The 16,224-nt window shown below is 41.9% G+C and overlaps 1 protein-coding gene across 3 annotated transcripts in view; it reads right to left on the minus strand.

Annotated features, from left to right (window-relative positions):
- B4GALNT1 (beta-1,4-N-acetyl-galactosaminyltransferase 1) overlaps positions 1 to 16,224 on the minus strand; it is a 339,817-nt gene that overhangs the window by 151,581 nt on the left and 172,012 nt on the right. For 2 of the 3 annotated variants that reach the window (XM_069758583.1, XM_069758586.1), the window contains one exon: positions 6,763 to 6,803. In XM_069758583.1, the coding sequence (XP_069614684.1) occupies positions 6,763 to 6,803 (41 nt within the window). Of the gene's footprint in view, positions 1 to 6,609; positions 6,669 to 6,762; positions 6,804 to 16,224 lie in introns of all 3 variants that reach the window. The other variant, XM_069758584.1, reaches the window with a different exon arrangement.

Raw genomic sequence — 16,224 nt, forward strand, 5'->3', positions numbered from 1 at the left:
GCCTACAGCCATGTGTTATTATTTTAGGCCTTCGATGCCTGTCTGCGGTCACTCCTTCCACTAGGCCTCCACTGACCACACCACTGCTGTCCGTGTACCCCTGGAACCAATTTAAAATTGCCTACAGCCATGTGTTATTATTTTAGGCCTTCGATGCCTGTCTGCGGTCACTCCTTCCACTAGGCCTCCACTGACCACACCACTGCTGTCCGTGTACCCCTGGAACCAATTTAAAATTGCCTACAGCCATGTGTTATTATTTTAGGCCTTCGATGCCTGTCTGCGGTCACTCCTTCCACTAGGCCTCCACTGACCACACCACTGCTGTCCGTGTACCCCTGGAACCAATTTAAAATTGCCTACAGCCATGTGTTATTATTTTAGGCCTTCGATGCCTGTCTGCGGTCACTCCTTCCACTAGGCCTCCACTGACCACACCACTGCTGTCCGTGTACCCCTGGAACCAATTTAAAATTGCCTACAGCCATGTGTTATTATTTTAGGCCTTCGATGCCTGTCTGCGGTCACTCCTTCCACTAGGCCTCCACTGACCACACCACTGCTGTCCGTGTACCCCTGGAACCAATTTAAAATTGCCTACAGCCATGTGTTATTATTTTAGGCCTTCGATGCCTGTCTGCGGTCACTCCTTCCACTAGGCCTCCACTGACCACACCACTGCTGTCCGTGTACCCCTGGAACCAATTTAAAATTGCCTACAGCCATGTGTTATTATTTTAGGCCTTCGATGCCTGTCTGCGGTCACTCCTTCCACTAGGCCTCCACTGACCACACCACTGCTGTCCGTGTACCCCTGGAACCAATTTAAAATTGCCTACAGCCATGTGTTATTATTTTAGGCCTTCGATGCCTGTCTGCGGTCACTCCTTCCACTAGGCCTCCACTGACCACACCACTGCTGTCCGTGTACCCCTGGAACCAATTTAAAATTGCCTACAGCCATGTGTTATTATTTTAGGCCTTCGATGCCTGTCTGCGGTCCATTCTTTCAACTACTACTACACTGACCAGGGCACTGCTGGCCGTGTACCCCTGGAACCAACATCAGAAAATATAAAAATAAGTATTTTGCTTATAAAAAAGAAAATACTGGTGAGATATCAAATGCAGACATTTTAACATTAAAAACAAACACACAACTCTAATCTGGTACAGTACTAAAAATGGCCACCAGCTACAATTACTTTCTCCTGCAAGTAGTTAACTGAAAGTTTTTTTAAATTGAAAACACACATATGGCATCCACCGAGTGTTGTCCTGTCGCGTCTTCTTTATATTATTGCCGAGAAGATGCAAAATAATGAAAATAATAAAATCATTAATTACCAAAATAATAGAGAAAGTCAACACCACATTGCAAATAAACATTCATTCCAAATAAAGAAGCAGGGCGCGTCCGAGGGTGAGTATATACCTAATAAGAATATAATCACCCTCGGACGCGCAATGCTTATTTCCAACAGCCTTCCTTCCTAAGAATCAGCCCTTCCGTCGTGTAGAGAGACGTTGTGTTACACTCCAAGGTGTTCCCCAGGTTGCCTTTCCTGAGCTTCGATCTTCCGGCTCTCGTTTAGTAGTTCTTGGAAACTACTCTGCATTAGGCCTTCAAATTGGGTATGGGGTGTAGAGAGATGGTGTGTTCCACTCCAAGGTGTTCCCCAGGTTGCCTTTCCTGAGCTTCGATCTTCCGGCTCTCGTTTAGTAGTTGTTGGAAACTACGCTGCATTAGGCCTTCAAATTGGGTATGGGGTGTAGCGAGAGGGTGTGTTACACTCCAAGGTGTTCCCCAGGTTGCCTTTCCTGAGCTTCGATCTTCCGGCTCTCGTTTAGTAGTTCTTGGAAACTACACTGCATTAGGCCTTCAAATTGGGTATGGGGTGTAGAGAGAGGGTGTGTTACACTCTAAGGTGTTCCCCAGGTTTCCTTGCCATTGCTTCGGTCTTCCGACTCTCGTTTAGTAGTTGTAGAAAAGTACACTGCATTAGGCCATACAAAATGGGTATGGGGTGGAGAGAGATGGTGTGTTACACTCCAAGGTGTTCCCCAGGTTGCCTTTCCTGAGCTTCTATCTTCAGGCTCTCATTAAATTGTGGTTAAATGGAACAACTGCATTTGGCGTACTAGTTGGTTTGGGGCCTACTATCGGTGTCTGCCACTCCTTGCTGTTCTCCTCCACTGAACAAAGCTGTGCCGCCTGTTTACTACGGTTGCCAATTTTGAACTGCATTTCGACTACTTACTGATTTGGCCCTACTCTCTGTGTCAGCCTCTCATTCCAGTTGTCCTCCACTGCAATGCCCCCTGGTTATTCCTGTGTTACCAATTTTGAACTGCATTTAGCCCACTTTCTTCTTTGGGCCTATATCTGTGTTTCCACTTCATCGTGCCCATTGCCCAGCCAGTGATAGATGAGTCTGCTGGTACATTGACCCATAACGCAACATTCCCCGTGCACGCTACACAACAACATTGTGACCCTGCTGAAAGTCAGGTTGCTCTTCCCGCATACCATACCACCTTACACGGGGACAAAGAGGAAGGTGCAGATGAAAGTGCAGGTTCCTTCATCAGGTGGGGGGAGGAATACTAGTTGGCGACGTCACTGGCACAGGGCCTCTCATAGTACGCAAAAGTGTTGCTGCCGGTGGGAGGCGCCCCCGCCGTGCAAACACACCGCTGTACTTTGAGGGGCCCTGTGCCAGTGCCAATGCCAACGAGTGGGCCCCCCCTGCTTGCTCAGGTTCACAGCACTTGCAAAGTTGAAATACTTACCTCTCCCTGCTCCACTGCCGTGACGTGGTCCAGATTTCCTGGGCCCACTAATTACTTGAACCAGCCCTACCCCCCACAACTTTAGCCAAATGACCCCCAATTTCAAATGCCTTCCAATTATTATAAGGTAAATTACGCTTGACAAGCTTCATTAAGAAGAATGGATGGTTTTGACATTAAAATGGCCACTCTAGGTGTTTTCCTGGCCCCCACTCACTGCCGACTATGCTGCCCCATTGACTTGCATTGGGTTTCGTGTTTCGGTCGATCCCGACTTTACGTCATAATCGGCCGATTTCACTCGACCCGACTTTGGACATAGTCGGGTTTCGCAAAACCCGGCTCGACTCTAAAAAGGTCAAGGTCGCTCAACTCTAGCCGTTACGTCACTGGATCGCTCCTGCATCGTTCTGGAGTTTCTGTGTTTGACGTCTCTACAGCGACCTAAACAGTGACGCTCCAGCTCGGCTCGTTGTCTATATCGCTGCAGCGTCGCTGAGTGTGACGGTACCTTTAGGAGAAAAATATTCAAAGGACATTGAACTTTTGATCCAGGAGATTGACAGATGACTGATACTATCCAATTAGTAGATTTAAGTTAAATGAAAATCCTTTCTCTGTGAATCCCGAGGATCTTCCCACGCATTTACAGTTAGAGGTTATTAAACTTCAGTGCTTAACAGTTTATCAAAATAAACACAGAGAAATGAGTCTTCAAGAATTGTACAAGAGTTTGTACTAGGGAAAGTTTAAAAATCTGCGAGACACTGCTTTACAGGTTTTCAGAATATTTGGAAGTACCTATATATGTGAGCAAACCTTCTCCATTATGAACTTGAATAAAAACAAGCAATGATCAGCTCTAACTGAAGAGCACTTGGAAGATATTTTGAAAATATTGATTTCAAACAAGATTCCAGAGTACGATAAACTGTTTACTGAAAAGAAGTGTAATGCTACCCATTAACTAAATGGTAAGATAACTTGATTCCCAATTTCCCCTTCTCCTCCTGATTATAGAACGAATATGGAATGCAGTTGCACATGTTGCTAATAGACTATATTCGGATTTTATTCATTCATTAATTTTTTTAAAAATTTTGAAATATTCTAAATTGTATTTTTAAATCGTAATTTATTTTATTTTATACTTATATTTATAATAAATGTAGATTTTTAAAAAGAGCATATATTTCATTTTAAGACACATAAACCCATTGTGGGTGTACTAGATCGGCTGTGACAGACGGGTTCAGTCTGCAAAGGATTCAGGCTTTCCTTTCATACTAATTAATACATTTTAGAAATGTGATACACTAGTAGGGTCACACATTAATATACACATTGAAATATCAAAATGAAGCTGCACAAGAAAATAGTGATCACACAATGGTGTTGGGAGCGGTAGCAACAGTTACATATATGGATAGTATGGGGCACACAGCGGGGTGCATGTAGAGCGCTTATATATGGAGCAAGGAACGTGGGGCGGTAACCCTGATGAAGGAGTGCGTTACACTCTGAAACGCGTTGGTTAGCTTCTTGTCCCAGTAAGGCTCCGTAGGCCTGTGACGTCACACGCTACGTGTCAGCGTCGGCCATCTTTCCTTCTGTGTTACCAGGGACGCCTCTGGCCGGGACATTCCTGACTCTGCACTGATTAGCAGCATCCTCTGCCTGCAGCAGTTAGTACTAGCAGGCGTGCGCCCACCCGGACGATACTATCCAGGGGATAACAACGTCCCCCTACCTGCAATCAATACCGGTGAGGTCCACACTACTACCTCCGGTGCACATACCATGAGCAGCTTCACAGCAACCCGCACCAGCAAATGATATCTCACCTATGAAACCCTGTCACGGTAAGAGACACATCTTAAAGCCTACTAAGGTATGCATATGTGAGATACGTAATAATTGCTGTACCATATTCGAATGTGAGTGCACTTTGAGTGCATTTTTAATAGGCAAATAGGTATCACACTAGGAACTACTGTGCGGTACGCCATATTATATACCCTAGGCGTGCCCCAAACACCACTAGGAGCTAAGTAGGGGAGCAGCTCATGAAACAAGTAATAAGTAGTAAGTAACTCCAGGCACCTGTAGCGCGGTATCTGTATTATAATCAGCTTGGTAAGATAACTTACAAAATGTGATTAAATCTTGTACCACTTAAAATAAAAGTTTAAAAAAAACTTTAATCATCAACTTTAGGGTGTGTTCACACTTATCTTTTGGAGCAGAAAATCTCCTCAAAACTCCTTGAGTTTCTGCTCCAAAAATCAGTGTGAACACACTGCAACTTTAGTTTTTAGCTGCTCACTTCATAAGTTAGTGTGTGTTTACTTTCTCCAAATGATCCTCATACACTGAATGAATTTTGAAGAAGATTTGGAGAGTTTCTGCTCAGTTTCTGCTCCAAAAAACATTGTAAGCTCACCTTAAATAACAAAATGAGCTGCTAAAAACCTATATTAACTTTGGCACCTACCTACTCTCAGGTTTTAAGACAGTGGATCTTTAACATCCTGATTTTTTTCACAGACGTGGTTATTAGCAATAGGAAGTTAGCAAGAAATTATATCACTGAGAAACATAATATCAGGAGAAAGTAAGAAATAGAAGATTAGAAATACATGGTTACATTCTTAATTTTTAATATTTAGAACCAGCACCGAACCTGTCTGGAACCTAATTCATTGATAAAATACTCTGTATTACTATAACATTAAGTTCTGATTTGCAGAAGTTATTCCTGTAAGTAGAATTTGCACATATCAGACATTTATGTTTATATAGTAGATGTGCTATTAATGCACATAAGGGAATACCCCTTTAAAGGGAACCTATCAGCAGGACTGTGCACAGTAACCTACAGACAGTGTCAGGTTGGCGCCATTATACTGATTAAAATGATATCTTGGTTGATGAAATCCGTCTTGTGGTTATTGTTTAATCTTTATTTTCAGTTTTGAGTTAGTGATATGCTCGTCTGCCGGGGCGGATCTGTGGGGAAGGGGGGTCTTCATGTGGTGCTCTGATTAAGTATTCATCAGTGTGGCTTCTGCCAGGTTACTGATCACTCAGCGACTGCTTCCCTTTTACATAATGAATATTATATATTTTGGAGAAAAAGCCCTTCTGCAGGCAGGCACCGGTTATGGCACCTACACTGCAGCATAATCTAATGTGTAATGTGTTTATAATTAATCTCTTTGCTGTTCTCCTGATATTCCTATAAAAAAATGTGCCATCTTGCTAGAGGAAAAATAAAATTTCATCCTCCAAGAGGGCTCCGGCAGACCAAGTAAAGAGACAGTTACTGATTGGTCTAGCCAACAGTGGGAGGGGGTAGAGCCAGTAAAAGGGAACCACATCCTGGTTTGGTCAGTTAGTGAGAGACTTCATTGGTGACAGTGACAAGATCAAGTTCAAGGAGTAGTGGGCTGATAGTACCGACAGCATGTCTTGATCTGAGTGGCATGAGGCCTTACAAACTTCCCTGAGGACATTCCTGTGACATCCGGAGCCTAAGGTTTGATACAGGTGCTGTGGACAGCACCATAAACCCTTCCATACAGAGGAAGATGGACATGGAACCGTGTGAAGGAAACTTAGCGGATCTCGGAAATACTGCGGGAGACGGACGAGTAATCCCTGGAGCTTTTTTTTTTTACATATATGTATTGTTGCTGTTTTTAGTCTATGGCAGCTGTTCTAGTTGCATTTTCTCTATTAACATATTGTAAGTATAGAAGGAATTGACCACATTTACGGTAAGCACCATTAAATAGAGTTGAGCAAAAAGATTACCCGGAACCTGGTCCAAATCAGCATAATAAGGATATTAAATGTGGTCGCATTATAGTCATCTATGAAGAAAGAAGAGAGTCACAATGGCAGAGAGGGCCATAAGCCGCCAGTCACTATGATATATAATTTACCAATATCTGGAAAAATGCTTACCTTATACTCGCTTTTCTTTTTGAGGTCCAGTAAGCGAAGTCCTGAAAGAACAAATATGAATGTTGAACAGGCCTGAGATTCCTTGGTATTAAAAACACAAATGGTGGAATTTTTGTAAAACACAGAAACCTTGGTTTGAAGTTTTTAAAAACGAAAAGTTGGAAAGTGATAAACTTGCTTACAGTATTTATGAAGATTTTAGTGGAATAAAAGGGGACACTGCTAAAATTATCACTGTTTTTCTTCATTGCATCTTTAGTCATTGCTACGAAATGGATGTATACCCTCACTGAAAAACTAGATAGATTTGAAGAACAACATTTTTTGGAGGGGGATGTTATTAGGGAAAATCTTAATGATGTATATACATTGATGAACCATTTAATATTGTGCATTTAAATTTTGATATAATAAAGAGTGAGAGAAAAAGATAGAGAAAAAAAGAGGTCTGAGAAATTTCTTGGAGCTAACTACCAAAATATTTTCAACGCGCATTTCGCTGTCGCTTCCTGAGGAAGCGACAGCGAAACGCGCATCGGGGCTCCTGTGCATCGGTTTTGGGCATCAGTATGGGTAAGAGATTATGATGTTTCAGTTAGTTATACCTTGTTATTAGATATTTTGGTGACAATCTACAGATAGTTTTGCACTGATGAATGATATCTCTGCTCTGGTAGTTTATGGCTATATATACATATTTCTTGTACATATATCCGGGTTGAAAGCACTATGCACTCTATTAAGAATGTGAACTCATGTACCTGGATGTTTTTACTATAGCCTTATGTGATATGCCTTTCCTTTGCTTATATGGTTAAATTGCTGCCAGCCTGTCCTTTACCATATGAATCTTGTTATTCAGTATGGATTTTTTAATCATGTATTGGTTGTTATTTAGTGTTGTGGATTAATAAAGACTTTTTTCTATTTCAATTTCTAGTCTTTATAGGATTAATTATTGAATGTGCTCTGGTGGTACATCCATACTATTATTCGGATAGTTAAAACTCTCTATTGCTCTTATGAATTTTCTAATCATATTATATAGCACTGTGTACTTACAATTGCTCCCTGCTCAGTAGCTGTGGTATGATCAGACCATGTCCCTACACGGTCAGACACAGCCATTCCACAGTACATAGCAAGGGCACATTTATAAGATTATCCCAGCACAGGAACATTTTTTTAACACATTAAAATCGGGGAAATTATTTTTATTCTCAGATCTATTAATGAAAATGTACTTTGTTCTGTTGGACAACCCCTTTAATAAGGTAATAGTCATAAATATATGTTTCAATTTATAGATTAGGTGACAGGATATTAACTATATGCTTTTTTTGGCAACAAACTGACAAACAAGTTGACCCAATTGTAAGCCGAGGCACCTAATTTTGCCACGAAAAACTGGGAATACTTATTGACTCGAGAATAAACCGGGTATGCATTGTCTTCTCATACCTATCCTGGTATGCATGGCTCCCCATCCCTGTCATTGTATGCATGGCTCCCCATCATCATCCTTGCATGCATGGCTCCCTGTCCTCATCCTTGTATGCATGGCTCCTCATCCCCATCCTTGTTATGCATGGCTCCCCATCCCCGTCCTTGTATGCATAGCTACCCATCCCTGTCCTGCATGGCTCCTTATCCCCTATCCTTGTATGCATGGTTCCTATAAAAAATACATCACTCTTACCTTCCTTTTGCCCTCACTGCATCTTGTTTCGGCGCCAGCAGCACTTCCGGATGAGCGATCATGTGCCACCGCTCATTAAACTAATGAATATTCACTCCTCGCCTATGGAAGTGGAGAGGGGTGAATATTCATTACCTTAATGAATGGGGAACACATGATCGTTCGGCCGGAAGACTGCCACCGGAAGGAGATGCAGCGAGGGTGCAGGGAAGGTAAGTAGGATGTGTGCTGGAAGCCGGCAGCTGCAGCTGTAACTGTGCGCGTTATAAAAGAAATTAATATTCACTGCCAGCGCAGTGAATATTAATTTCTCTTTAGCAGCAGGAACAGATACAGCCACAGCCGTCAGCTCCTGCCTCTGTGACCCGCTGCTCCGCCACTCCCCCACCGTTTTTCTTGAACAATAAATTGTGTATAAGCCAAGGGGGGTTTTCAGCACAAAAAAATGTGCTGAAAAACTCAGCTTATACACGAGTATATACGGTAGTAGCTTTTATATTGATATGTTAGCGATTGAAAGATGTACTGAAAACTAGGGATGAGCGGACCTGCAGATGTTTTTTGAATTCAGCCGAAATGTAACATCTGAACTTGACCCTCAACCCAATAGAAGTCAATGGGAACCTGAATTTCGGTGCTTTAAAATGGCTGTAAAATGGTCATAGTAAGGGCCAGGAGGTTGCAGAAGGAAGCTAATTGGGGATAAGAGCAAGGCAAGTGCCCAGCACACAAATTGGGATAGGGAAATGATTTAAAAAACATAGAATAAAAAAAAATTATCCTGAACCAGGAAGTGGAGGTCCAAGTGGAAGAGGAAGTTGAGGAGGAGCTGGACATGGCAGTGCAGGTGGAAGAAGCAGAGGAGGAGGTAGCCAACACTCTATGTTGAGTTTTGTTTTCATTTTTTGGGGGGGTACTCTGAAAACAGGCTGTGTGGGGGCACTCTACATACAGGCAGTGTAATCATCTGCTGGCATTCTCTCTCTGTATACAGGTTGTGCACTTTTTTGGGGTGCAAAGAATGTGGACAGGCAAATGACTTAAATGGGTTTTACCATGAACAAAGTTAATTTTAAGGTTGATTTTAATCAATATATCTTGGAATAAAAATAATTTTCACATTTGGATGTGTTTAAAATTTTTTTCCTGTGCTGAGATAATCTTATAAATGTGCCACTGCTGTGTACTATGTAATGGCTATGTGCGACCATACAAGAACATGATCTGATCATACCACATTTTCTGGGAAGGGCAAGAATCAAAAGAGAGCAAACAGATAGCACAGCATGAGATGGCGAAAAGAACTTGACATGGTGTCTGAAAAATATTGACACAAATTTAAAAATATTGTGAAGTGGTTTGGAGTTAAAAAAGTTTGGAAGATGAGGCGCTCTCAAACGATTACCGCGTATACATGGATGGTACAGTTAAACTGCGAACCGTCATTCGATGAGTTAACTTTGCTTGCTGTTATGAATTTCTGACTACAGATCACCATAAAAAACTTGAAGCTGTCAATGAGTGTATGGAAAAAAAAGCTATCAAGTTATGGACTATGGAAGAGATGTATTACGGACTCGATACAGGCTGTGTTACGTGTGCATTACACAAGCAGTACCACAGCCATATCTACGCCCCTTATTTGAAGCTCTCCTAATTTTTTAAGTGTTTTTTAGGTACAGTATTCTCACAGACATAGTTGCAGATTAGAAAAAAATGAGTCCAACAAAAATGAGAAATAAAGTGAAGGACGGCACTAGAGGAGTACAAGCTCTACTGAACTTGGGCTCATTAATGAGCAACCGGTTAGCAGATGTCACGAAAGCTCTGGGTCTGGTGCTCTGCACTGGTAGCAAATAGCTTGATTTTCAACAAAGCAGAAGAAAAAACATATATGCGGCACTCACCCTTTTTGTAGCTGTGTAATCGTGCTCTTTATTGGACAAAATATGTTAATACATCCATTAGGACATCAGGTCTACAGGAGGGTGCGGGAATGGAGTGTGGACGACGGCCGTTTCGCACAGTGTGTGCTTCGACCTGGACCCGTCGAAGCACACACTGTGCGAAACGGCCTTCGTCCACACTCCATTCCCGCACCCTCCTGTAGACCTGATGTCCTAATGGATGTATTAACATATTTTGTCCTATAAAGAGCATGATTACACAGCTACGAAAGGGTGACTGCCGCATATATGTTTTTTCTTCAGCTTTGTTGAAGATTAGAAAAAAATGTTTTACTCCCACAGACAAGGGTTCAGAGTAGAAAAATGTGTGTTTATGCATAGTACTATCACAGACACAGGTCCAGAGTAGAACAAATTGTTTTTATGCACAGTAATATCATACACACAGGTACAGAGTAGAAAAATTTGTTTTTACACACAGTGCTATCACAGACACGGGTTCAGAGTAAAAACATATTTTTACGCACAGTAATATCACAGTCATGGGTGTAGAGCAGAAATGTTTTTTTGTCCTCAGTACTATCACAGACATGGGTGCAGAATAGAAAAAAGTGTTTTTACGCACATTACCCTACATTGGTACAGAGTGGAAAAAATTAGTTGTAGGTACACTACTACCACAGACGAGAGCAGACTACACACAGAGTCTTTTTTGAAAACTGCACACACACAAAACCTAATACTGTCCACTCCAGCTGCATCCTGTCCCTACACTAAGCAGAGAAGAATGGCAGCAGCACCCGTGATTCGGCATTTATACAGTCCAGGTCACGTGATGCAGTGGCCAGTTACAGCCATGTCAATACTTGACATGGCTGTGATGACTCCTGAAGTGCCCACAGCCTAAAAGTTTGTTGATTTGCTGTGATGCAGCCCTTCAGCAAACCTTATTAAGCATCCAAACCTGAACAGTAAACTGGACTTCCGGTAAAAAGCCTGTGTTCAGAGTTCATTCCTGTCCGGTACAGAAACCCAAACACAGACTTTTTACCGGAAGAACTTCACAGTTCCGGTTCGCTCTTCCCTACTGAAAAACTAATGTATTTGTATGGTTTTTATTAGGCTTGATACTATACATTAGTGATTGTCTAGCCTTAACTTATACCTTATTTTATTATTCTATCCTCTGCTTGAAAGCCTTTAATTGTATACAGTTAAGTCCATATATATTTGGACATAGACAACATTTTTCTAATTCTGGTTATAGACATTACCACAATGAATTTTTTTTTTTTTTTTAAATCTGTTTGAGTTTTTCATCTTATAACAAAACAGTCATACAATAATAGTAATTTCAACAATAACTCCCTTCCCTTGAACCCACCCTTTACCCTCCCTCATAACTTCTGTGTGCACATCTTTAACAACAAAATTATGGAATTGGTGAACGACCACTTATCTGTTGTAACAGATACCATTGCGTATTTTCAAATTGGGTACGTAGTTTCTCCCTGGTTTCTAAAGGAAGCGAGGGAATAAAAAGAGACCATGTATTCAAAAATGTACTCGATAACCTCTCCTTGTTAGTCTGAGCTTCCAACCACTCCATTTTAAACAAAAAATTAATCTTTGCCTGTATAAGAGAAAGCGGTGGGGCCTCCGGGTTCAGCCAATGCTGTAATATGCTTTTTCTAGTGGCCGAGGCCCAGATCACTAAAGTTGACTTAATGTGTTTAGGTCAATTCTGATTTGCATCGTCTATAATGTTAAAGATGGCCCATTGCGGCGTGAGTGTAAAGCTGATCCCACACAACCTCTGTAGCTCTGAATGTACATTGTCCCATAGATCTCGGATCTTTGAGCAACTCCACAGATGATGGAAAATGTCACTGTTACACGATTTACATTTTGAGCACAAGTACACATTTGAGGGAGTCATTCTAGATTGCAAGTAAGGAGTGACATAAGCTCTATGTAAAATCAAAAGGGCCATGTCAGTGTAGCTGCTGTATGTAATAGATTTCCTTTGTGTCGTAGTTGCTTCAAGGAAGTCTCCTGCTTGATAGCCTGTAAGATCCCCAGACCACCTTGCGACCCCTGTGGTCAGACCTTCCCACGACCATTTCCTTCTTATTACTGAGTAAATAGAACTTATTGACGTCGGTTGAGACCTCGTGTTTCTAATAAAACCATCCAGATTAGTCCTCCCTCCCTCTGTCCCCCCTGTAAGAAGGCACTTTTGAACTAGACTGAGCACCTGAAGAAACAGAAAAGGATTGTTGCCAAACGATGGGAAACGGAGCGAGGCAGACTCAAAAGAAGATATAGAAAAATTCAGGTCTAGCAGATCTATTGCCTGTCTGCATCCCTGAGTCGCCAATTGAGTATAGAATGACGGAGCCTTGCCCCCCAAAAATCCTGGATTCTTAAGGAATGGCTGAAAAGGGGAAATCCCTGCACTCAACCCGCAAAGTCTTCTACATCGTCTCCAAGTCAACACTGTCTGCCATAACGTTGGGTATTCTTGTATTTCCGCCGGGACCTCCTCCCCCCTCAAATGTAGCAATGCCGCCAGCGAGATATGTGGGCACATCTGTTGTTCTAAACTCATGTTAGCAAAATGAGAGATACCCCTTATCCAATCAATGGCAAATCTGAAGTTAGCAGCTAGGTTGTATCTACCTATGTCCGGAAAATTTACTCCACCATCTTTTTTTGTCGCCTGCAGTCTAGCAAGGCCAATGCGCGCCCTACCTCCCACACCCCAAATAAATTTTCGAAACCCGGAGTTAAGTAAGCTAAGATCTGTCTTGGACAACAGAAGGGGCAGGGTCTGAAAGGCATATAGCAGTTTAGGGAAGACTATCATTTTGATTAAGTGGCACCTGCCTGAAAATGATAATGTGAAGTGTTTCCATGAGTGAAGGAGATTGATTATTGAAGATATCAGTGGTTTATAATTGGCTGTGTACAAATTAGACATATCTGCTGTCAACCATATCCCCAAATATTTTATAGACCCCTGGCTCCAGTGAAATGGGAACATTGGATCATGCAACCTACCAGTTCTAAAAACTGACAGGGCCTCTGATTTACTATAATTAACTTTAAAACCCGAGCACGAGCCAAAATATTTTAAAATTCTCATAATAGCCGGAATTGCTCGGGCTGGATTGGCGATAAATAAAAGAAAGTCATCTGCAAATGCTGAAAGTTTAACAAAGTTTGTTCCCACCCTAACCCCCTCAAAAACTGCTTCATTCTGCAATGATTTCAGGAGCGGGTCTAATGCCAAATTAAATAGCAGGGGGGACAATGGACATCCCTGGCGAGTTCCCCGTTGAATTTCGAATGGTTTAGATAAGATGTTATTCACTGACAACCTAGACATCGGATTCTTGTAGATTGTTTTTATAGCCTCACAGAACCAGGGGGCAAAATTACGAAATGCTAATAGGTCATGCAGATAATCCCATGCCACCCTGACGAAAGCCTTGTCGGCGTCTATGTTTTTGTGCTCTGCAATAGGATATGGCTCCCAAGGCTGTTCTAATATTGTAAGTGATGGATTTCCCGTGAACAAACCCGGTTTGTTGTGGTGAGATTAAGTTAGGGATAATTCTTTGAAGTCTGTCAGCCAAAATTTTTGTAAGAATCTTAAAGTCGGAGTTAAGTAAAGATATTGGCCTATACCCTTCCACCTGCATATGATCTTTGCCTGGCTTTGGAAGTACTATGACTACCGCCTCATTAAAACGATCTGGAAGATGCCTCCCCTTAACCACGTCATTGTACAGATCACAAAGGTGAGGTGCCAGACTAGGTCCTAAAATCTTGTAATGTTCATTGCTAAACCCATCTGGGCCCGGAACCTTGGAGATTTTGAGATTATTAATAACCTGTAAAATTTCAGAAGTGGATATGGGGGCATTGATTGTCTCCCTCTCTTCTTCAGTTAATGTTGGTGCTAAATGACTTTTGAGGAGTTTCTCATTCTCTACTCCCCCCTTAGGTTCCGATTTGTATAATTCGCTAAAGAAAAACCTAAATTCCTCTACTATTTCTGTGTCATTAGTTACTTGATGTCCGTTACGGTGTTGTATTTTGTGTACCTTTGCTCTTTTCCTGTAGGGCTTTGTAAGTGAGGCCAGAACCCTACCTGGTTTATTGCCCCACCTGTAAAATTTGTGTTTCTGGTAATCCAAGTTCAACATGGCCCTTTCATGTGCCAAAACCTCCGCTCTCTCTCTAGCCTCTAAAAACTTTGTCTTTGTTAGAGGGTTATTATTTGACTTAAATGCCTTATAGGCCAGTGTCAACGAATTTTGTGTATCTACGGTTCTTTTCATTAGATCTTTCTTTTTATGACTAACATAAGAGATAATCTGACCTCTTATTACTGCTTTTGACGCCAGCCAAAACAAGTGTGAGTCATTCCAATGAATGTGGTTGTCCTGTTTATATACTTCCCATGCCATTTGTAAGTGTTTTTTAAAATCATCTGATTGATAGAGATAGGATGGGAAACGCCACCCCCTCTTCTGATGTATTGGGGATACCAATCTGGATTTAAATGTCACTGGAGAATGATCTGAGATATGGATGTTGAGTATATCTGTCTGAATTAGCGTGGAGAGCAGTGAGGAGTGTAGAAGCCAGCAGTCTATCCTAGCATGGGAGTCATGTACGTGGGAGTAATGGGAGTAATCTCTTTCAAGAGGGTGTTGCAGTCTCCAAATATCCACTAGGTCCAGATGTTTCGAAAGTGAATGAATGCTGTTTCCTTGTGCTAATCTATGAGTGACTGTCGAACCGGATCTATCCATGGAGGCATCAGCCACCTCGTTAAAGTCGCCGCCCATAATCACCCTAGATGTATCCCACCCCACCATACCTTCCAATATTTTGACTGGAAACTGTGCGTCCAGTATATTTGGAGCGTAAACATTGACTAGGCTATATTTTATCCCCTCAATTACAATCGTGGCCAAAAGAAATCTGCCCTGTGGGTCCTCTAAGGTATCAATAACTTCATACTTAAGGCCGTTGTAGATTAATATAGCCACACCTCGTTGTTTCTTGGAGTAAGATGCCTCTGCGCAAAGTGTATATTTCCTACTAAGCAAAGAAGGGTGGTTATTTTTTATCCAATGTGTTTCCTGCAGGAAGATAATATGGAAATTTTGTTTATGTAAAAAATTTAAAACCTTTTTTCTCTTAATTGGGGAATTCAGCCCATTTACATTCCATGAGCACCATTGTAGAGAACGGATTGTGGTATCTTTAACATTATCTTGATTTGTCATCAACCCACACCCGTTCGATTAAGCATTTGTCCAACATGTAAATACTTTAAATGAGATCCCCGCCCATCCCAGCGAATAAGCGTGAGACCTCGCCTTAGAGAAACAGATTGGATGCGCACACAGTACTCCCTCCCCCCCCAACCCAAATAACTTTTGTAGCTATCATCAGATATCTCAACTGTAAAATGAACATCTTACAGAATAAAAACGTGCCACTCAATGGGCAAAGGACCAGCATTATCTACTCAACATCGCCGACGATGAAAGAGTCCTGGTAGAACTCATCATTCAAGTAGGGCTAGAGTTGGCAGGTGGATGGATCTCCCCACGGAGAAACTCTAGAGCCTTATTTGGGTCATTGAAGACCCAGTTTTTCCCCGCCGAGATGAATCGCAGAATTGAAGGGTACTGCAAGCTAAAACGAATGTTATTTTCCACAAGAATTCTGCAGGCTGGGTTGAAGGCTTTGCGTTTTGCTGCCACGGTAGCCGAATAATCTTGGAACAAGAGTAACTTATGATTGTCATATAACAGGGATCTTTGTTTCCTG

The sequence above is a fragment of the Ranitomeya imitator genome, chromosome 3, assembly GCF_032444005.1.
Source record: "Ranitomeya imitator isolate aRanImi1 chromosome 3, aRanImi1.pri, whole genome shotgun sequence".
Lineage (NCBI taxonomy): Eukaryota > Metazoa > Chordata > Amphibia > Anura > Dendrobatidae > Ranitomeya > Ranitomeya imitator.